Source organism: Panthera leo, chromosome C2 (genome assembly GCF_018350215.1).
Source record: "Panthera leo isolate Ple1 chromosome C2, P.leo_Ple1_pat1.1, whole genome shotgun sequence".
Classification (NCBI taxonomy): Eukaryota; Metazoa; Chordata; class Mammalia; order Carnivora; family Felidae; genus Panthera; species Panthera leo.
The window spans coordinates 72,703,787-72,727,190 of record NC_056687.1 but is presented as its reverse complement, the minus strand read 5'-3'; the positions used below and the strand labels follow the sequence as shown (position 1 = coordinate 72,727,190).

Below are 23,404 nucleotides of genomic sequence, written 5' to 3'. Positions count from 1 at the left end.
TGTAGGCTGATGGGTGAGGTCTGAGGCCAAGGCTAGGTGGTGACTGCAGTTCTGTCCCATCCTGTCCAGGCATGTGGGGCCTGGTCAACAACGCGGGCATCTCGACTTTCGGAGAGGTGGAGTTCACCAGCATGGAGACCTACAAGGAGGTGGCAGAAGTGAACCTCTGGGGCACGGTGCGGATGACAAAATCCTTTCTGCCCCTCATCCGAAGGGCCAAAGGTGAGTTGGAAAGGGATCTTCCTCTTGCCCCACCTTTTCTTCTTTGCTTAGTATGGAACTTGGTCTCAGCAGATCCAGCATCCGTTCCCCGGTGAGGCTGAGCACCTGACTCTCAGGGGCTGTGCAGGTCTTGTGGATGGTGGTAAGTGGAGGTGCCATGGCCAGGCAGATGGAAAGGGATGTGTGATTCTCAGGAAGAAGGGCCACTGAGAGGTCAGCAGTCTCGAAGGCTGAAAAATTAACAGCAATAATCCTACCCTCGGGACCTAATCTAGAGAAATAACCACCCTTGTGCACAGAGCTGTGTGTGCACATCAACTATCAACAGAGGTGTGGTTAAGTAAATTTTGGTATATCCGTTCTATGAGTTACTGTGCCACAGTTAAAAAATAAGATGATTGTGGTTGTAAGTAAAATACAGTGATAGTAACAGTCAGGATTAGACATCTGGAACCAGACAAAACACTCAAACCGTGTCAGTTGGTTAGGAAGTGACTGATTCAGATTTTCTCCCTAGATAACAAACAATAATGGAAAAAAGGGCACAATCCATACGGTCTATCCCAAAGTTTCGGCAGTGATAGGATGAACCCAGAAAGTAGCTGTAGGATTTTAGAAGAAAACCCCAACCCTCCAGTGACTTCCAGCTTGGAAGTTTCTGAAAGTTGCCCTCCCCACAGTGTCCAGGATGAGGCTGTGCCTTAACTTGCTGAGTGCACACCCAGGGCAAGCAGGTCCCAGGTCTGCTTGGGCTTACTTGGATCAGCTCCACCTGTATCCCACTACCCAAGGCTGGGTCTGTGGGAAAGCCTCTTGAGGTCGCCACTCTCTTCCAGTGCTGGAGACCCTGTCCACATGGCTTAGCCCTGAAATCAGTTGCAGAACCCTGGCCCTGCCTGCTTGCAGCTGGAGCCCTGGCAGGTGATAGAAATTTGCCCATTCTGTGTGCCTTCGTCGTATGCAGCCTGCTCTTTGCTCTTCCCGTGTCCTGCCTGGCACAGTCAGCTGCCTGGGAAATATCAGGGAGGTTCATCCTGACATGTGGGCCTGAGCTGACTATAAATGAGAAGACCCCTTGACCCTGGGTGGTTCAGAAGTCCAGGCCCCAGCCTGACAGGCAGCAAAACAGGTGTCAGGGCCAGGAAGCCAGTTGCAGCCAGGCCTCTGGAAACATGCCGGGCCCCCGGCCCTCTGCCCCACCAGGCAGTGCCTCCTGAGCAGGTGTTTGCCGTCTCCCTCTGTAGGTCGCATTGTCAACATCAGCAGCATGCTGGGCCGCATGGCCAACCCAGCCCGCTCCCCATATTGCATCACCAAGTTCGGGGTGGAGGCTTTCTCTGACTGCCTGCGCTACGAGATGTACCCGCTGGGCGTGAAGGTCAGTGTGGTGGAGCCTGGCAACTTCATTGCTGCCACCAGCCTCTATAGCCCTGAGCGGATCCAGGCCATTGCCAATAAGATGTGGGAAGAACTGCCTGAGGTGGTGCGCAAGGACTATGGCAGGAAGTACTTTGATGAGAAGATCGCCAAGATGGAGACCTACTGTAACAGTGGCTCCACAGACACATCCCCTGTCATCAAGGCCGTCACCCATGCTCTGACCTCTGCCACGCCCTACACTCGCTACCACCCCATGGACTACTACTGGTGGCTTCGAATGCAGATCATGACCCACTTGCCCGGAGCGGTCTCCGACAGGATCTACATACACTGAAGAGTTTCCCACTGGCCTCTGTTGGGGACCCCTGGTGGGAGGGAAGGAGGGAGGGGGGGGAGGGAGGGAGGCTCTTGACTACCTACTTGTGCATTATCCACACACAGTCTCAGGAGGACCTACTACCCATTTTAGCATTAGCCAGAGGGGACAGCCCAGCCCTACTTGTGCACACAACGAGTGGTCTGGGCCTTCGCAGTCATGGTATGGAGTGGTGTGCAGGGCCCCAAAACTTCAGGGCAAACACGGTACATCCAACTCTCTGGAGCTGATTTCATACAAAGCGTTTGGGAAGACATGTTTATATTAAAAACAGATTTATTATCAATTCTTCACATTTTAAAGCCAAAACATCAGTTCAAAAATGTATCTCATTTGATTCTTAAACCAGCCTGATGGATAGAAAGGACAGATACTCTTTCCTTTGGTACCTGAATTTGTGGCCCAAAGAGGACACACGAGCAACCCATTTATTGCCTGTAAATGATCCGGGTTGTGTGCTCCTGCCACTGCTGTAGAATTGCCTCATGTTTTGTGTTCCAGGGCTGCTCTGAATCCAGCTACCTGAGAATCCTGTGATGAGCTCTGTATCCTCACCTGAGCACCCCTTTGCATGTCCATGGTGCCTCTGTGTGTGACCCAGAGCCAGCAATTCGAAGGGGTGGGGACATTCTGGAAATATCCATTTGTGATTTCTCCAACCTCTCTTACGACTTGTGTAGAGGTACTTGTTGGCTAAGAGGTTGGTTTGTTTCTGGTTTGAGTCTGCTTAGTTTTGCCTGGGGTGCGACCATGGTGATGGGGCATCCTTGGCAGGAACCGTGTGTGGTACATAAGCTTGCACCAGGGGTAGGTCCAGGCTCCCTGCCTGTCTCATGTAGTACGTGTATACGCACATACACACAGAGTAGCCTTCACACACACAGACACACACAAACTCAGGGTGGCCTTTACTGATGGCTTGCTTTCCCGCTATGGCCTTATTTTTAATCAAAAGCCAGGTCACTGATAGGCAGAGTCTGTATTATCACTTCTTGGGTTTGGGTTTGCAAGTCGCTATCCCTGCAATTGTCCAGAGCCTGGATGTTTGGATCAAAACCAGGCCCCACTCTCTCCTCCAGGTGGCTGCCCCCCCCCCCCCCCCATGGTAGAGTCCTGAGCGCCAGCCCTTCAAATCAAACCGGCACTTCCGCCTCTCCCTGGAATGGCTAGGACGGCCGCTAGAGGGCGTTCTGCCTCTTCTGCGGCCCCTGTGGCCTCTTCTCTGGACTTGGGTGCTTCCACCCATGCCTGAGGTCTCAGAGGGTTCCAGATCCCCACCTCCCAGACAATCTGGGCACAAAAACGCAAGACCCTTTTAGAAACAGCACTCCTGCTCAATAGCTGTCTGGCTTAAAGGCGGAGACTGGCACCAGGAGAAGGCAGAAGAACAGCTGTGCAGCTGGGCCTGGCCTCTGGCGGGGCTCAGGCAGTGCCAAGAAATAGGGGGTTGGACAAGGAGGAAATTCAGCCTGCCTTTTGGGCCTTGGTCCCCTCTGTCTTTAATCAGAGATGCCCTACCCAGCCACCTGTCAGCAGGGTGAGGCCTGAAAGGGCCTGTGGGGATGATGGGGTGGGCAGGCAGGGCTGAAGCCTTTTAGAGACCAGAGGTGGACTTTTGATGGCCATCGTGTTCACATAACAATCACATCCTTTTAAATCACAGAGTTTACCTTTCAGGATCGCATTTCTACATCTTGGAAGATTTTGTTTTCATGCTCAAATTTATGAAAGAGATGGACACGACACTTGGAGTTACATGTGTACGTGGACACCCAGGAACCAGAGGGAAGGGGAAGCAGTCAGGATCAGCAGTCACCTGAGCACTGGACAAGCCATATCTTCATTGGCTGGGGTCTCCAGGAGTAATACAGGACTGCTAGACTGGCCTCCAGGCTTCCCGGAGTTTTTACTTTTACCCCAGTGATTGAAAAGCGCAGACACCTTCTTTCCAGATAATCTCAATGGTAATGAAAACCTCACAATTACCTTTCACCCTGGCAGCCTTAAGCCTCCTTGGGTGCACGTCTCGTCCTCATCCTTACAAGAGACAGCTGAGTGGGCAGAACAGAGGTGGTTGTTCCCATTTTACAGATGATATAACTCAGACCCAAGAGGGAAAGTGACTCACCCAGTGTCACAGTGGATCTGAAAGTCTCCTGAGTGGTGCTGTTCACCATCACCTCGCCCCAACAGCCCTGGGAACTAAGCAGGTCAGGGTCCCCTGGCACCTAGACCCTCACTGCTTGTCTGTCAGCAGAGAGCTGCCCCTTCTTGGGAGTGGTGACGGGAGGGAGGAGGCTCCAGTTCTGCTGGGTACAAATGGCATCCACTCTCTAGGGTACTCTCCCTGATGGCCAGAGACTGGGTGAGAGCTTTTTGCAAGATGCTTCTGACAAGGTGCACTTAACATTCTACTTGGGACCAAGAAGCTTATGAGCAGGTGATGGGCCAGCCTGGCCCTGCCTGCTGCCAGCTGCTGGGATGGTGTCCCTGTTGTCCTTGGTCGGGGGGGGGGGGGGCAGTCTGCCAGACTCCCCACCTGTGAGGCCTGTTCACTTCCTGCATTTGCCTGGCTCTGCAAAGCTATGTGAAGCCCGTCTGGTGCAGGTGCAGACATGAGCAAGCAGAGGCTCCCTTGCTTGGGTGGCACCAGGCTCAGGCTGCCAGATGACCACCGGGCAGAGCTGTGCAGTGCTGGGTGCTTTCCACAGCCAGTTCACTGCCGCTCCCCTGAGTCTCACAGTGGCCCTGGGAGGTGGCAGGGTGGGGTTACTATCTCATTTTACACATAAGGAAGCAGATTACCCCAAGTCTTTTGCCAAGTGAGGGATAGAACTAGGTGGCCAAGCCAGATCTAACCTCCAGCCCAGAGCTAGTGATGCATGAAAAGCAGGGCAGATGGCACCAGGATCTAAAATAAGGAGGGGAAAAAAATACCTCAATTACGTAACAGTGAGAAAAATCTGTAAGCATATACACAGTAACAGCCACAGAGCACTGCCACATGAGCCATCCCCTCCTTCCCTTCCCCCTTTGGGCTCCGGGTGCCACTCCCTAGGAGAGCATATGCCAGAGGAGCCCATTAGTGTCCCTCCAGTAGGAAATGTGCCCTGACTGGGCCAACACTGCCCCCGTCAGTGGCATTTCTGAGGGCATGCTCTAGGAATGCCGAAACCCAACCTTGGGCAGAGACAGATTCTGTAGCTGCTCCCAGTGTGCTCGAGGGTTATATGAGCACAGGGCTTGAGAATCCACAGATAAGGATGTAGAACAAGGAGAGCTATGGGGCCCTGGTGCTCTGCTGGAGACCAGACAAGGCCTTCCTGATGTGTGCAGGCACTACAGAAGGTGGTTTGTGAGTAGCAGCTTCAGAAGTGTAGGGTGAGACTTGCTGCCCCAGGGACCAGGGCCTTGGACTAGGGCTGGGACAGGCTGCTAGGAGCCCCCAGAACCTCAGAGGGGAAAAGGGAATTCAACCACCATCATGCCTGACTCTCAGCCTCCAGAGAGCTGGCCAAGCGTTGAAGTCCTCCAGTGACAAGAGGCTCATTACTTCCTGAGACAACGTTTCCTTGGTTGGGGAGAATTTATCCAAAGGCTGAGCCAAAACCCACCACCCCTAACATAACTCCTTTGGCAAGTGGCTATGACCCAGAACTGCACAGGACACCGGGTATTTGGAAATGGCCGGGTCACGTTCAAGAGCCCAGGTCCCTCGTTTGTCAAGGTTTCCATACTCCTCACGCTGAGTGGCCGGCCACCTGCGTCTCCTCAAGCAGCTAGAACTTGGAGACAGGTTTCAGTACCTTTGGTGAGATGCTGACAACTTCTTACACTCGTGTGTCCGCTTGTGAGTTATCTTTTATCCGATCCTCACCAACCGCTTATGACTTAGGCGGGACCACTATTGCCATTTTACAGATAAGGAAACTGAGCCTCAGGGAGGTGACGTGATTTGCCCGAGATCACAGGGCCAGGAAGTGGGAGAGCCAAGACAAACCAGGCTTGGATTCCATCCTTGGGGCCCCTTCCTTTACTCCCAGGTTGCCTCAGTCTCCCCATCAGGGCCCTTGAGTTAGGCTGGACCCCACTCAGTCAGAGGCTGGCCATGTAGCCCGTGAGGGAGTGATGGGGGGAGCACTGAATTCAGCTCTCTCCTAGCCCACAGTTTTGCAGAGAGCAGTGTGGAAGGGAGGCTAAGGCTTGTGTCTCACTGTGGGTGTGGCCTGTGGGATCCGCCAGTGGCCTGGGCACAGGTGAGGGCCTGAGGGTTGGAGAGAGCAGGCCAGGGCCGTGCCTGAGGACCATTCTGGCTCAGCATCGACGGGCACATGTTAGAGGAGAGAGAGAGAGTGAATGGGGACCAACCTCAGGGGATGTTGGGGCCCAGAAACACCTTGTGCTGCTCTCAGTGAGACTTAATTACTCTGTAAAATTGGAAGCTGCTCCCACTTATCAAATTATAGATGAGCTTAATTACAGCGCATTGAGTAACCACACAGGGTTCCTTCAGAAATATCAGTGGGGCTGGCTGCTCTCCTCAGCTTCAGCCACAGCCACCTCGGTTTCTGGAGGAGCTGCCCGTTGTTCTCAGGGTCAGGGTCTCAGTGTTGCTAAACTCTGCTCTCCGACAACGAGAGTGGGCTTGGCAGACTGTTCTGGGCACCCTTCTCTGTGGGCCATCCAGCCACGTGTTCCATTACTGGGCTGTTTACTCGGCGGGGGCCTCTCTCTCTCCCCTACTTAACACTGTGTTCTGGCCAAAGGTTTTGATTCATCATGTCTCACCGAAGGTCTACAAAGTAGTGCAGGCCTCACTGTGAGAAGCGAAGAAAGAGCACTGCTCTGGATGAGAAAGCATGCGCTCTGTGAGACTCTGGGGGCACCTTCAAGGAAACAGGGTAAAGAGTGGCAGGCCACGGGGGGCTAGTGATGTAATGAAGGGCATCATAAACTTCCCTGCAGGCTGGCAGGATCAACAGACTGGTTCCAGTGGAAGTGTTGGGAAAATAAGTAAAGTTCTGCACCATAAGATGGCCAAAGGAACTGCAACAAACTCGAGTTTCTAGCTCAGAGACCCCTCTTCCGGGTTCTTCTTCCTGCCCTGCTTGCGGCGTGCGCCAAATTACTACTAATGCGGAATGTGGAAGTAACAGACTATAAATTGCCTCCCATGCTTGTGCTCAGGGCTCAGATCTTTGGAGAAATGGTCTCCTCTGAGCCCGCCGGTGTTAAATAAATCTCTGATCCACCAAGATCTCTGAGTGCCGCTTGGTTTTTCTGCCAGCATTCTGGCCTGGTTCTATAACAGAAGAAACTGGTGGAAGGCACGCTGTGATTTCACGGGGCTTTCGTGGGAATGGAGGAGCCACTGCAAATGCCCCTTGTGTTCCCATATTCAGAGGATCGGCCCCATGCTCAGTAGCGTCTGCTCCCTCTCCCTCTGGCTCCTGTATCATTTGAGTGTCTTCTTTGTGCCAAGCCCTGTACTAGGCACACAGTGTCCGAAGGCAGGCAGCCCACGGCCCTCCCGGAGCTCACAGGCTAGCCCAGGGAGCCAGAAACCTTAACCCAGGGTGACAGGTGCCATGATTTGGAGGAGGAAGTGAAATGCTTTATTCCACCAGAGATGAATAAAAGTATGGCCATTTTTAATCCCCACGCAACCTAATTTGGCTTCTTCCTAGCAGAGCCTCAGGGCCCCAGGCAATAGCAGATGAGGGTGGGGCATGAAGGGCCAGGGGTCCTTCTCCGCTTGGGGAGTTCCTCAACTTTCTCAAAGGAAGCATAAAAGTGAATGTCCCTGAAAAAGCACTGCTGGGCCTTGTCCAGACACCAAAAACATAAGGTAGCCGAGCCAACAGTGCCGGAACCATGTGAAGAATGACCAGGCAGGGGGCTCTGACACACAGTCTGCGCACATGATCTGGAGGCTGAAGGTAGAACCAGACCAGATGCTCAGGCTGAGCACAGATACAGAGAGGTGGATACCACCTGGAGGAATGTGACAAATTGGAGTTTTCAGCATTGGGTGTTTATTTTCTGAGAGGTTTAAGTGTACAAGAGAATACGATAGAACACTAAAGAGATGCTCTTGGGGAAGCAGAGAAATAAGGAGCAAATCTGGGGGTCCCTGAGTGGCAACCCCTGGGGAAGGGAGCCTACTGGTGATGTCCTGTTGCAGATGGAAGGACCTCAGAGACCGTGCAGTTAGAGGATGGGAAAGAAAAGGCCTTTCCAGAAATTTCATTCTGGGCAAGGTTGGGTAGAAAGAACACAAGTTTTAGGACCAGCTAGACCTGACATTGAATCCTGTTCGGTCACCTTCCATTTGTATAATGCAGTCAAGTAATCTAGCCTCTCCCAGCCTCAGTCTCTTTATGTCTAAAATGGGGATAACAGTGGGTATCTTGCAGGGCTACATAGATTAGGTGACTGTGTAAGCTCCCCAGCACAGTGCCCGGCACAGGGGGAGAGACTCCAGAGGCATGCCAGCCAGCATAGCCAGGGCCTAAAACACCCTCTCCCATCCCTACCCACCTCACCGTGGCCTTTCTGAGAAAGGCACACAGGCTTTAGTCCTAGGGTGTGTCAGTGCCAGAGACAGAAGTTGGGAAACACTCAAGGCTGAGCCACAGCAGCCTGAGCCCTCCTTCCTGCTCACCTGCTCCTTCTGGGGGCCTGGGGCAGAGGAGGTAATTTCCTCCTCCCAATCCCCCTCTCCTATGGCTAAACAGAATGAACTCTGCAGCCCTGCATCACCTCCTTGCCAGAAATCCCTGAAGGGGATGTTGGTGGATAAAGGAATTAGGGGCCACAGAGGCTTCAGTCTGGAAGTACAGGCCACAAGTGCATCCCCGGCAGAAAAGGAGGTGTTTTCTGAGGCACAAACCCTTGCAGCTGTCCAGGGGGTGTCACCTAAATAGTTCAGCTCAGGGGAGGACGGACCAGTTCTTCCTGCCCACAGCTGTCTGTGTTTGGGCTCTTCCTGTTGCCTCTCCATTATGTCTTAGCCAGGCCTGTCTTCCTCTCTGTCTTGTCTTTTTCGGCATTCAAGTTCTGAGGGTGAAGTGCCATCCAGAATCAGGCTGCAGGGGGTTGGTGGTAAGATTGCATTCCTAGCCTTGAGGCGCTCCAGTTTTGTGGGGCAGGTGAGCTGTGCACCAGCCTAGGGGAGCTATCATCACCCAGGACAGCCTGTGCTACACCGGAGATACAACCACGTGTGGGAACCCAGGAAAGGGAGAGGGGGATTCTGACTGAGCCGGTTACAGATGCTTCCTAAAAGAGGTTGTGTTTCTGCAGAGCCTTGACAAGGGAAGAGGATTTTGACAGGTAACACCGGGAGGCAGGGCGCTTGGCAGAGCATTTCCACTGAAGGGAGCAACATGGGACAGGCCCACCTGCTTGCTGTGCCTCTCTGCCCCCTCAGAACCTCTGCTTTGCTCAGTGTCCTCTGTTTAGCCAGGAGGGAGCAGTCAGCTGCCTTTCCCGGAGCCTTCCTGCCTTTAGAGTTGAAGCCCGGGACGGCCTGGGAGGTGATTAAATAGAATACAACTTTCTTTGACCTCTGGCTGGAGGCATGAGTTCCGGTTCCAGTTCCAGGTTCTCAGCTGTAGATTGAGCCACTGAGAGTGGCTGAGAAAGCAGCATGCTCCCAACCCTGTGTTTTAGTGCTTAGGTACCTGGCTTCCAGCCGCCTAGCTGGCCAAGACAAACCAAGACCCTCGGAGCAGAGACTGCTAGGTCTCTGATATCCATTCTGTCCTTCTATAGGAATATATCCACCAATGTTTAGCTGGGCACATGGCTACCCATAATAAAGACCTCATTTCCCAGCTTCCCTTGCAGCCAGAGGTGGTCATATGACTATGTTCTGGCCAATGGTAGTTCAATAGCTTTCAGGAACCTTCCTTAAGAGATAGACTATAAGCATCCTTTGGCTCCTTCACCCCTTCATTCTGCTGCCTGGCTGGAACTTGGATGCTGCCATCTTGAATCATGAGGTCAAGGCCATCTATGGCATTACAAGATAGTGTGGTGATCCCAGACACTGGCAAACTACTTTCCTTCCTCAACCACCCATTTAGATTTTATGTGGGATGAAATAAACTTCTATCTTTTCTGCATTACCACTTTGCAGGCAAATCAGATCTTAACTAATGTAGGCCCTTGATGGACAGAAGATAGGGAAGGTATTGCACACACATGGGGGCAGGAAGCCACATTTGATAGTAATAGTTATGGGCATTTATTGAGCACTTCCTACTTGCCAGGCCTGGGGTTAAGCATTATCCCATTTGATCCTCCCAGTGATACTATGAGGTAAGACTTATAATCCCAATTTTATAGATGATTAAACTGAAGCTTAGGTTTAAATACCTTGCCCAGTCAGTCAGAAAGTGACAGGATTCAGAACCAGACTCTCTTTAACTGCTGGGCGCAAGCGTTGACTGTTCCTCTGGTAATAATGAGGGTCCCTGCCAAGTTGACTTTGGCCTCCCTGACCTCACCTGGGCCACTGGGGCCTGTGGCTCAACTTAGATTAAGAGGAGAGATTCATGAAGTTGTGGCTGCGCTGAAATTGACCATAAATCAGGCTGAGACCCTGGGCAGCCCAAAGCACAGTCCTTACTCTCAAACAAAATTCTTAGATTTGAAATATTTTTGAGGTCTAGTTTCTCTGCCTAATGAAGGTGTCCCCTCAAGAGCAACCCCAGTGAGATCATCTGCTATGGTCTGAATGAGTCCCCCACGCCAAATTCATATGTTGAAATCCCAACCCCCAAACATAATGGTATTGGGAGGTGGGGCCTTTGGGAGGTGCTTAAGTCATGAGGGTGGAAGCCTCAGGAATGAGATATATATCTTATAAAAGAAGCTCCAGAGAGATCCCTAACCCTCTTCCAGCATGTGAGGACATAGGGAAAAGTGCCAGGAAGAGAGCCCTCATTGGACCATGCTGGTGCCTTGATCTTGGACTTCCAGGCTCTACAACTGTGAGAAATACATTTCTGTTGTTTATCAGCCACCCAGTCTGTGGTATCTTGTTATAACAGCCTAAGATGATTAAGACACCGTTTCTTATTGAGTGACTAAGAGGGATCAAGACCTCTCTTCTTCCCCCTTTTCCTCCTCTCCTTGCCTTCCTTTCCTTCTTCCTCCTCCTCTCTTCTTCCTCCTTCTCCCCAAACTGCCCCCCTCCTCTATTTCCTGAGGTTCATGGAGTTCATGCCAGAGGCCCCTCATACAGAATGGCCTCTCCCAAATGGGCTTTTGTTTATCTGCAAAGATTTCCATGGAGTATCAACCTCAAAAACCATAAAGGACTCATCTAGACAGGGATATTACTGATACTACTCCCAACTCTAATACCAAGTTCCCTTGTCACCTGGGCAAGTCCCTTTCCTCTCTGGGCCTCACTCTCCTCATCTTAAAATATTAGTAATGATCAGAAAAACAACAATCCTTACCACTTTTTTTTTTTTTTTACTGTGACTCAGGCACAACATGCTCTAAGTGCATTTATATGCATTAATTCACTTACTCCTTATGACAACCCCATGAAGGAGGTCCTATTACTATTCTCATTTTACAGGTGAAGAACCTGGGAGGTTTTTAAGTTGCCCAGGGGCATACACAACAAAGTAAAAATGTGAACTACCTCTTAAAAGAGGAACTCAGGCGTGTATTTATTAACAGTCTCTTGTTTCAATGACATCGCATGCAGTCTCAATGCAGTAAAGAAGAAAGTGGGGTCTTGGGTAGAACGGGGGCGGGGGTCTGAACCCTGAAGGCTTGGCCTCCCCTGAGCTCTAGAACAGTGTGGAAGCCACAAAACTCTAAGGGCCCTCCAGTTGGAGTATCCTGAAGAGTCTGGCATGGCCAGGGATTCTCTGGGATTTGGAAAGCCTGGAACAGAGGACGTGGTGCCCTGCCATCTGCCAGTTGAGACTGGGATTAAAGGCTTGATCAGAACTTGTCTGGGAGTCCCCTTGCTTGATGAACTCTCCAAAGTGGCCTATTTTCTAGGTGAGCAGAATATTCACATAAGGAGAGCTGGGGCCCCGGGGCTTCTTGTTCGACCTCAGTTCCTTTCAGAACGCAACTCTGCTTCAAACTACTGGCAGCACCTACTCCCTGGAGCAGCGGAACGGAGGCGGCCAAGTCTTTTGGGCAGACCCGCAGCAGCAGCAATCGCTCTCCTGGGCAGGCGCTGCTGTCCCCACCACCTCCCGGGATCACGCCCGCCCCAGAGTGCATTCCTGCCACCTGGGGCGCCGCTCCCCCCGCCACGTCCTCAGCGCCACGAGCCGAGCAGCACTTGGGACATGGCTGCGCGCCCGAGGCCAAATGGCCCGCGGGTCCCGCCGCCCCGGCCGGCTCCACGCGTCCCATTCTGACGCTTCGCAATCGCGAGCCTCCCCGCCTCAGAGCTGAGCAGCTGGGCGGCTGGGAGTCTGACAAATCACAGGCCGCCCCGGGCCCAGCTCTGTACAGAGACGGTGGGACTTGGGTCAAGGCTCACCAATCTCAGCGACAGAGCCGTGGTCTTGGCCTTCAGTCCCTGTCGGTCCTCGCCTCCCCTGTGTGGAATGTAGCTCCATCGAGTCCCTATGCCATATTCACACGGTGGGGTTGTTTGCATGTCTGACTCTGCCCACTCCCCGCCCCCAGGCTGTCAGCTCCCCTTGGCAGGAAGCCAACCCCAAAGGTCCACAAAAGTCACTCTCTGGCCCATGGCTCATGCAAATGCCCTCTGGACCATTGGTGGGAGACACCAGGGGCCCTTCTGCAGGTGGGTCTGTCTCATGCTGGCCACTGGCAAAGCCTGGCTGCCAGTGATCCAGGGAACCATGGAGAAGGCAGAGCTAAGGCAGCTGGAAGGAATTTCCATTTGTCTGTTCTTGCCAGGCCTGCTTCTGCTTTATTTCAGCAAGGGGCTCAGTGCCTCAGAAACGTCCTGCCAAACATTCTTGTTTTCAAAGGAGATGGTGAGTCCCTTACTTCCCAGCCAGATTTGTTTATTATAACTATGTCAGCACATCCCCCTCCTCCATTCACTAGTCACCCCCTTTATGAGCCTCCTTTCTTTTAGGCTGTGTAAATGGCCTAGGAATGAAGGAAAATTCGTTTCTCTCTGATGTCACACTGAGCTGGAGACATCTGTGCTGAGAGTTAGAGACCTGCACTGAAAGGTGGTTTTGAGACAGTTAGGGACCATGGGACCAAACGCCAAGTGAAAAACATTGTGCATCTAGAGCACTTTCTGTTGGCTGTTCTTATTAAACCGCGAGGCTTACAGAACAGAACCAGAGGACCCCAGCTCCAAAAGGCACCAATGAGCTGCCTGAGTTGTCTGCCAATATTGACCAATAGGGACTAGACCTTCCAACCAATCAGGATGCGGTCCTTTGAGCCAATCAGAATAAGGTTCCTCCAACCAATCAGGACGAGGCTCCCCCCCCCCCCTTTTCATATTGGACCCGAGTGAGAACCTGAGCGGGAACTTTCTGTATGAAGGTAGGCTTTCCCTCGGTTTCCGGAGGCTAGCCTAACTCAAGTGCTTTGGTGTTGTGCCTGCCCTTAAGTTGAGCTGTAAGCTCTACAAACCCTTGCTTGTGCCTTTGGTTTTTGGGTCCCGCCTTGTACCTGTCGTTGTGGGCTCAAGAACAGTTTCTTTATTTGGTTTCCCCACTAGTTTGTTGTGTGGCATTGGTCACATTCCTCACCCTCTTTGAGCTTCATTTTCCACATCTGCGCCATAAATCAGTGGTGCTTCGAGTTTCAGCGATTCCTCAGAATTAGCTGATAAGGGGTTTGCTTTAAGATCTTATGAAGAAAGTGTACTGCTTTAAAAAAACAGATGAACATAAGGGAAGGGAAGCAAAAATAATATGAAAACGGAGGGGGACAAAACATAGGAGACTCTTAGATACAGAGAACAAACTGAGGGTTGCTGGAGGGGTTGTGGGTGTGGGAATGGGCTAAATGGGTAAGGGGCATTGAGGAAGATACTTGTAGGGGTGAGCACTGGGTTTTATACATAGGGGATGAGTCACTGGAATCTACTTCTGAAATCATTATTGCACTATATGCTAACTAACTTGGATGTAAATTATAAATAAATAAATAAATAAATAAATAAATAAGAAAAAAAAGTTTGAAAACTCCCGGACTAGATGACCTTACACCTGCATCAAGCAGTTGTCTGCTTTGGTTTCTGACTGAAGGCTTTTCTTAGGCTTGATCACAGCGAGGCCCCTGAGTCTGGCATGTGCTAGTGAATGCCTTACATTTGATAGTCATGCAATAGAAATTTCTTACTGGGGAATGAGGGACAAAAAAGCCTAGTGAACTGCTGGCTGGCCAGCCATGTGTGTGTGTGTGTGTGTGTGTGTGTGTGTGTGTGTGTGTGTATACTAAGTTGGACTCACTTGTAAAATGGAGCTGTGCCAGTTTTCATGAGCTGGGGCTGTTGGATGGGGGCTTCTTGGGATGTAAAGTATTACCAATGTGAAAATGCACTCTGAGGGTCAAGTAATTGTGGTATTTTGGGTAAATGCACTATAAATACTGACATGAGAGAAAGGGATGGGGAGAATCTTACAGCAAAGGACTTGCTGTCCCAGGGCGGCCCCAAGTAGAGGCAAGAATTCAGTCCTTGTGCAGAGCTCACCTGCCTCCTGGATTTGCAGTTCATCTCTGTGCCTGCCTCTCCTCCTTCCCTTTCCAGGCCTCTGTCTTGTCCTACCAGGTAATGACGACAAAGCTCTCCCACACCCTGCTGTCACTTGACACAGCAAACCTGTTATGGGGGGAGGGACAGGAATTGTTTCCCCCATTTTACAGATGAGAAAATGGCCATAGAGATGAGGGGATTGAGCAAGGTGACAAAGCAAATTTTTGGCAGAATGGTGGAAGAATCCTGGCATCCTGATAACTTCAGGTAAGCCAGGACTCCTGCCAGCTGGGGAAATGGTTCTGAGAGGTGTGATGTGGCAATATGGAAAGATACCGTCTGAGCAAATCCACCCCCTTGAACCTGCTGTAACAGGCCATGGCATGGAAGGGTGGGGTGTGACTTCTCTTGGTCCCCTGGGGTTCTCTGAACACTTCCTAGGGGTCCTGAGCCAGGGCACTTTGAAAGACGGACAGAGGTTCCCAGCAGAGCCAGACCAGAGGCAGGGAAGACCCCGAAGCAGTGATTTCACCACCCATTTGTCCCCCCCACACACATGCACCTGGCAGTGAGCGAGGTTCTCGTCCATGCAGGTTGCCTGACATGGGGGCACTGTGTGAGAGGAAGGGATCTCTTTGCCAGCCAGCCCACAGGCTCTGAGAATCTCCCTTGAGCATCGCTGGCAGGTTCTTAGCTTCCTCTGCTATTTCTAAGACGAGCCCGGCACGTCCTCAAGGGACCCTGAGTAGGAATCAGGATTCTAGTCACATCTCCAGTGTCTGTAATCCCTCCTGCTTGAGCAGCACGTGGGAGTTTACAAAGCACATTCACACCAGAGGCCAGGGAGGCAGGCAGGGTAGACAGCAGATAGCACATTTATCCCCATTTTATGAACTGGATAAAACAGAGACTCAGGGAGGGACTTGTCTAAGCTCATGCATGACATTGGAGGACCCAGAACTAGAACTTGGGCTGCTGCTGTGTCAAGCTGAGGGCCTTGTGGTGGCAATTCCTGGCTTTGCCTCCAGGGCTTCCTACTCGGTTAAGACCACAACAGCCTCTCTGGCAGAGGCTAGAACAGATCCATCTTTATTTCTGGCATTTCCCATGACACGCTGCACCTTTTACAATCAGAAAAGGAGGAGCCTTGTTAGGGGACAAAAATCACATAACTGACTTTGGAAAGAAGCACTTTCCATGCCCTGTCCTAGTCCACACCAGCCCAGGGTAGTGGGAGTTAGGAGGCTTGGGCTTGGTGTCCATTCAACAGCTGACCCTTTGGGGGAGTTTTCTTTTTCAGTCCGTTTTTTCCCCTGTAAGATGGGATGAAGGACTAGAATCACTATTCTCAAACTTATATGAGGATTACCTGGGAAAGTTTGTACAAAACCCAAATCTTGGGGTTTCACCCTAGACCTAGTGTACCAGCTATGAGAATGGAGAAATCTGCAAGAACCCACACTGCTAACTCGTTCCCTGGGTAATTGTGAAGCCCACTGACGTCTGAGACCACAAGACTGGATGGTCCCAAGGGCCTTTCCTGCTCTGACATCCTATTATTTGAGGCATCAGGAAGTGTGCTAAGTGCACTCTGACTCTCCGTTTATTTCCTCCCATATTTTATTCTTTATAGTGGATTCAGGATCCGAGAAGTGGAAAATATCTTGAACAGATTACCAGAGTACAAACTCTTCAGGAAAAGTACAACGAATACGAGAAGGCCCAGGAGGGCCAGGACTTTCCCATGGGGCCATGAGCCAACTGTGGGTTCTCTGGGCCTCCACCTGTCAGAGTTTCCCAGGCCGCCAGTCTGGGGTGTATTAGGTGACCAACCCCGTGGGCATATCCCAACAATAGGATGATTTCTGTGATGTGGCCTTCACCCACAGATCTGTAGGAATTCTGATTCCATCCAAAGGCCCTGCTGGCTCAAAATGGCCACCTTCCCTCCCCAATTCTGAGGAGCCCATAACTTCCAGGCTGCCAAAGCAGTCCTGTCCACTTGTCTGCGTGCTTGGCATCCACACGCGTGGTTACATGGAGAAGCCAGATGTCACTGCCCTGCTGGCCCCCGACTGTACCAGTTGTGGTTATTGGCTGAAAACAACAGAAACTAATTCCGACTGACTTAAGCTGAAAGGGAGTTTATTCAGGGATAGTGGGAAGCACGAGACTCGCCAGGAAGGCTAGAGAGCCAGACTTGAAAAACAGGTAGAAACAAAGCTGGCTACCTCCCATAAAGACTTATCCCATGGGGAATTCTCCAAAACTAAAGAGGGGTTTTAGATACTGTGTACCCACAAAATGACAAATTCTCTACTCATGCGTAGATGTAGCACCCTGAAAGATTGTGCACCCAGAGAAATGTTGGTGATGTCTCCTGTGGCTGCTACCAGTAATTGCATTTCCTCTTCTTCTGGCCAAGTTTCAAATCCTATGTGCATCCCTTCTGAGAAGGGATCGTCTCCTTTGCTCTACCCTATTTATTCTTCACAGTGCTATAATCATGTTTTTTATGCTCAACCAGTGGAGCTGCTAGCTTCTGACCTCTGATTCCAGATCAACCCTTGTCTCTCGACCCAAACACTCATGCATGAACACCCTATGCCATGTCTCTTTGGTCTGCCCCACTTTCCCGGAAGAAGGGCATTAGATCTCCAAAACCATCTACTAGGATCATACCTTTTTCTCCAATCACTTTTCTCCTTCATCCAGTCCATCATTAGTGTTGACTAGGTAACTACTATTGTCAGCAACTGTGCTGGGTGCTGAAGGATAGGATCATCTCTTTGCATGGAGCTTATAGGACAGGACACTACATATACATATATACATATATACTGTATGTATACATACATACAGTCAAAGAATCATACAATATCTTGTTACCGACTGTGGTAAATACTAGGGAGGGAAAGCTCACCAAAACCTTGAATGTGTTAGTAGGGAGAGCTGATCTGGTCTGGGATGCTTCCCTGGAAAGGTGACATTTGAGTTAAATTGTAAAGGATGAACAAGAGTTAGCCAGGGGAAGGGAAAGGAAGGAAGGGAGGAAAGGAGGAAGGAAGGGCATTCTAGGTTGAGGGAACAGTATGGGCAAGGATGCTGAGGCAGAATGAAGTGTTATCTCCTCCCAGAAGTCAAAGGAAGCAGGGTGGTTGGAGCGCCTGGTGCAAGAGGGAGAGTCATGCTGCCTGAGGCTGGGGAGGTAGGCATGGACCAGACCAAGAAAACATTGGACCCATGTTATGGATTTTAGTTTTTACCAAAGGGCAACAAGGAACAGTTTTTAAAAAATGTAAGGAGGAGTTGGGGCCTACAGAGTGGAGAACAGATTGGAGACAATAAAAGTGGATGAGGGGGCCTGTGAGGATTCCGGTGGGAAATAATCGTGTCTTGGTCTACCGAGTGGTGGCTGTAGAATGGAGCAGAGAACAGATTCAGGACATACTTAGGAAGTGAATTGACAGTCCTTGGTGATAAGCAGGATATGGATTAGGGGTGTGTGTGAGAGGGAGATCATATGCCTAAGATGACTCCAAGGTTCGTGACTAATGCAACCAGGTAGATGGTGTCGGGGGAACACTTGTTCCCCACTCCTCACGTTTCCAAAAGGAGGGATGCTTATTAGAGTAACACTCCTGGGCTCTATCCCAGTCGCTGGGCTAGTATGACTCAGCACCTTCTGGGTTTTCTAGTCCCCTCTGCTTGCCACAGACAGGTATAATCCAGTTTGTTCTCCAAGCCATGCAGTGAGCTTAGTGGGGCGGGCTCTGCCCTGGTGGTAGAAGCCTGAAGGCTGGGAAGCATGTTCAGTTTAGGGTGGCATAACCAGTTCAACCAGCCCCAAACCATGGTTCTGACCGGGAAATGGAGTCACTCTACCCCAAAGCCCCAACAATTAGAGGTGTATTTACTGAGGTAGGGAATACCGCAGGAGGAGTAGGTTTTGAGGGAGAGATCATAAATTCAACTTTGAGTCCCTTTCCTAGCCATTTTGGTTTCTTAACTTTGGCTGACATGTTCCACTAAATCTGTGCGCTTACCCGTGTGCCTCTTTTATCATCATCATCATCACCATCATCATCATCTTGGGACATTAACTATATGAAAACAAGAGTTTCTAAAATTTTCCTTTGCTGTGGTAGATCAGCCTGGACTTAAAATCTGAGCTAAGTCTGCTCAGAGAGGCGGTAAGCCTTCACCCCATCCTGGAGAATGATAGTAACAACTACTATGACTGAGCATTTAACACATGTCCTATAGTGTGCTAAGAAGATCTCATTTAATCTTCACGGTACCCTCTGGGAGAAGCACTTTTTTTTTATTCCCACCCTGCAGATGGAGAAACTGAGGTCCATCAAGGTTAAATGGCCAGAGTCGAGGCCATCTGGCTAATGAGAGATGAATCTGAGATTTCAAAGCTCTTGCTCTTAAACTGCTGACTAGAGGATGTACTGGAAGACTTTTAACCACCGTGTGAAAAGCACAACTGTTGTGCTCTCAGCTGAGGGATTCCTAGGACCCATTAGCGGCTGCTTTTCTCTCCCCATCCCCGCTGCTTCTGCAAACCTTTGAACTCAGAGCTGTCTTTTCCTCTCTCCAGGCGTTTTGCAGATGTCCCTCCCCTCCTCTAACGCAGAGACAACCTGTCTGGTAAAGCCTTGCAAATCCAACCAGAATCATCTGGAAGAGTTTAACAGGCAGGCAGGAAGGCCAACCTGCAATTGAGTTAGCAGGGATTTTGCCTGAGGCCCTCACATCAACTGTGCAACATAATCACTGCCCGATGCAAAAAACAGGCAGCTCTGGAGCTGGCAATGAAATCACCTCACTGTGGATTGTCACTGGCTTGTCCTCATTTGCATCAGGATGTAAGGCTGCTGTGAAATTCAATCTCATATAGTTCTGCATCAGAAGCTGGGAGGACACATGGAGGCCCTCCCCACCCCAGCAAGCTGTCCCAAACCCCTTGTCCCGGGCCCCAGCCAGGCGCTTTGTGCTGACCAGCGCCCCTGTGGTCTGAGCACCTGGAGGCAGTCCTATACCCTGTGCCTTTTAGGGTCTCTCCCAGGCCCCTGTGTAAAACCGTGAAAACTGGGGGCACCTGAGCGGCTCAGTTGGTTAAGCGACTGACTTTGGCTCAGGTCACGATCTCATGGTTCCTCAGTTTGAGCCCCACGTCGGGTTCTCTGCTGTCAGCACAGAGCCTGCTTCAGATCCTCTGTCCCCACCCCCCCATCCCCTTTTGCGTGCACATGCGCCCATGCTCTCTCTCTCTCTCTCTCTCTCTCAAAATAAATAAATAAACTTAAAAAGAAAACCATAACTGCCACCCCCATGGAGCCTTCATGAGAATAAGTGACTTACTGTATCTATAGGCTTTTGGCACACAGTGAGTGTTATAAAATGGGTGGCTGTCCTTGTCACCATCATCCTCATCATCAGGGCTTGGTTTCCCACCTTCGCTTTTTTAAAAAAAAATCAAAACCGAGTACCCTATGTAATATTATTTATTTGCTACTTCATTTAAATGAACTTTAAATAACCTCACTTTTGAAACATAGCATCCTCCTAAGCAACAGTATCCTTGAAACCACAGGTTTGGTGGTTTCAGTTTTATTTTTAAAGGCACATTACAGCAAATGTGTGCCCTTTGAGGTAAGTATGCTCCCCCCGTGGCCCTCAGTCACCTCGTGTGCGGCCAGTGGTCTTCTGGCCTTGTGTGGAGGAGCAGTGCTGTATGCAACCGCTGGCGCCTAGCTTGGTTTTCTGATACACGGAACAGGTGGGATGTGACGCTGATACTGCTTGCCAGCCTGTCGTCCTTCTGGGACATGTTGGTTGTGACCACACTTTGTAGAGTGCAATTCACTAGCTAAGTAGATGTCACCTAGAGGCCCTATCCCCGCTCCTTTTCACATTTGTAGAAGGCCTGTTGTCCTAAGCTTGCCCCACCCCCATCCCTCCTCTTGGAATTTGTTGGGCTGTCCTCCAGGGTATATGTGTCTTTTCACCTGTGTTTCCTTTTCTTAGGCTAGAACAGCTCCCCACCCCCGACCAAACCTATTTTCATCTTGTGCCTCCATTCTTATCCCTTCTTCTTATCTTGCCTCCTCTGAGGGTGGCAGGTCTGGCCCCAGGGTTCTGGAAGCAGAACTTCCAGGAATTTTCTCTTCGTTGACATGGGCCCTCCTCTTGCTTGCTTGGCCACCTAACTCACAGGTCTGGAAACACCTTTTCTTTGGACCTTTCCAGCAGAGGCAGGTGTTTGAATTCTGCCTTTTCCTTCTGCATGATGACTCATTAGGCATTCCCTCAGACCTGGGCCTCTTCCCCTCTTTCCACATGGGCCAACAGGGTAAATCTCCATGAGAGGTCTCAGGGTGCCGTTAGCTCCGTGTAGAGAAGGCTGAGTCCCATGGGTGCTGTTCTGTGGACAGAGGAGAGGGTAGGAGTAACTTCTGGGCTGATGCCTGGGATGCTTTGCATTTCTCTGACCTGCCCTGCCCGACCAATACCCAGGGCTTCATAAATGTCCATTTAGAAAGTTCCACCCTGCTTGTACGGTGAGGTCCCTGTGACTGGCTGGTCCCCTTCAGACACAGGAAAAGTAGTGGAAGTTGGGTACTAGCTTTAGAAAACTGATGACAGTATGATTCCTTTTATTTTGTGACAGTTGGGGGAAAAATGCATATAAAACAAATCCAGAGCTTTTCCCTGAAGAGTGGAAGGGAAGAGCAGTTTTCACTTTTATAGTTTTATTCTTAGGCTATCTATATCATAGAGTCCAAAGAATGTACAAAACAGCCCTTTAAGTGTGAGTTGTATATTCTAAACTAGTCAAAGACAGTGAGGTTGAAGGTCAGAAGTAGCTCTTTCATTCCGGTGGGGTAATCCGTGGGCCCCCTCAGCCCTTGGTGCTTTGAGCGAGGCTGGGGTAGGCTGGGGAGTCCCTTCTATCTGGCCCCCTCTCCTTTCAGCACCCTTCCTCAAATCCTGCTCCTTCTTTCTTACCCCACTGCTGTCCCAGGTGCTGCCTGCATCCTCAGCATCTAACACGGGGCAGGCATTCGGCCGCCTTGGGTTCTGCTCTGCTTGGGCTGGGACCAGGGCGGAGGCTGGCAGCAGAAACAGGCGATGGGTTCTGTAAGGTGAGCTAAGCTTGCTCTTGGCCAAGCTGGCCGTATTGGTGTATCCTCTGTGTAGTGATGTGCTTCTGGAATCTCTGCTCTTTCTCCCTCTGTAGTTGGCCTAGCTTTGCTTTGTCAGGCCCCAGGACAAGGCAAGAGGGCGGGTGAGGTTTTGTCATGGTCTGAATGTTTGTGTCCCCCCCACCCCAAATTCAGATGTTGAAATCCTTTTAAAAAATTTTTTTTTAATATTTATTTTTGAGAGAGAGAGTGAGAGAGAGAGAGAGAGAGAGAGAGTGGAGGAGGGGCAGAGGGAGAGGGAGACACAGAATCTGAAGCAGGTTCCAGGCTCTGAGCTGTCAGCACAGAGCCCGTTGTGGAGCTCGAACCCAGGAACCGTGAGATCATGACCTGAGCCAAAGTTGGACATTTAACTGACTGAGTCACCCAGGCACCCCTTTTTTCTTTTTCTTTTTAAATTCACATGTTGAAATCCTAACCCCCAAAGGGTATGCATTGGTAGGTGGAGCTTTGGCACCTGATTAGATCCTGAGGGTGGAGCCTTCATGAATGGGAGTAGCACTCTTATAGGAGAGATCCCTCACCCCTTCTACCATGTATGGATTACCAGACCATGCTAGCACCCTGCTCTTGGATTTTGAGCCTCTGGAATGTGAGTAATAAATTTCTACAGCTTATAAGCCGTCCGCTCTGTGGTATTTTGTTATAGCAGCTTGAATGGACTAAGGGTTAGAGGGACATAAAACCCATTCTGCCCTGCACACATATTTAATTACTTGACCAGAACACTAAATTTTATTTTCCCATGGCATCTATTTAATTGCACTGGCAATTGTTATCTCTTAATAAGTGGGTTCATAAATAGTGGATCCACCTTATGGAATTCTGGAGAAAAGAGCTTCCAGAACAGTGCTATGGCCTACTTCCCACAAAATTAAACACATTGAAGATGTCTGTGAGCATCAACCCTTATTATGACAGCTGCATCTGGTGGGATAGTTAGTAGGTGATGCAAGGACATTCATAACAGACATGATAACCACAATAAAATAATAGCTCTTATAATCAAAGTACAGCCAAAGTGCTGGGCCCCATGTTGGATAGTGAGGACTCATCCATAAACAAGATGTGAACTCTGTCCTCAGGGGCTCCGAGCCATTTTGACTCAGAAGTTTGAAATGACCCTTCATCTCTACTCTTCTCTGTCCACCAGCCCAAACTGACAGCCGTCGACATGTTGTCAGGTAGATTCTGGTATGACTGAGGGTCGGGCAGCCTCACCTTTTATTCCTTCACGATGTTCTGTTCTCAGATCTTGTGCACATGGTGTACGTCTGCGTGTCTTTTTACATTTTCATCCACACCAGTTTTGGTGGGTTTTTTTTTTTGGCTTCTTAGCTAAATTCCCAAAGATGAGAAGGAAGCGTGTTTATTCATGGAAATCACATTGTGCGAGGATTTGCTCAGCCAAACACCTGGCTCAGATTTTGACAATGATGATGTTGATGTTGACAAAAGCCTGGTAATTCAATAAGTATGTAATGCGTCCTATTTTTAAAAGAAAGCTTGGCTAGAGCCTCACTAAAACCG

General features: G+C 50.3%; 1 protein-coding gene and 1 long non-coding RNA gene across 5 annotated transcripts in view; both read left to right on the top strand.

Moving 5' to 3' along the window:
* The window catches only part of BDH1 (3-hydroxybutyrate dehydrogenase 1), a 39,514-nt gene extending 37,534 nt beyond the window's left edge, over positions 1–1,980 (top strand). For all 4 annotated transcript variants that reach the window (XM_042955269.1, XM_042955270.1, XM_042955268.1 and 1 more), the window contains 2 exons: positions 70–222; positions 1,467–1,980. In XM_042955269.1, the coding sequence (XP_042811203.1) occupies positions 70–222; positions 1,467–1,936 (623 nt within the window). In that variant the 3' untranslated portion in view covers positions 1,937–1,980. The remainder of the gene's footprint in view (positions 1–69; positions 223–1,466) is intronic.
* An 11,466-nt stretch (positions 1,981–13,446) lies between these two features.
* LOC122230246 overlaps positions 13,447–23,404 on the top strand; it is a 35,790-nt gene continuing 25,832 nt past the window's right edge. The window contains exon 1 of the long non-coding RNA XR_006207353.1: positions 13,447–13,501. This is a non-coding gene — a long non-coding RNA (uncharacterized LOC122230246). The remainder of the gene's footprint in view (positions 13,502–23,404) is intronic.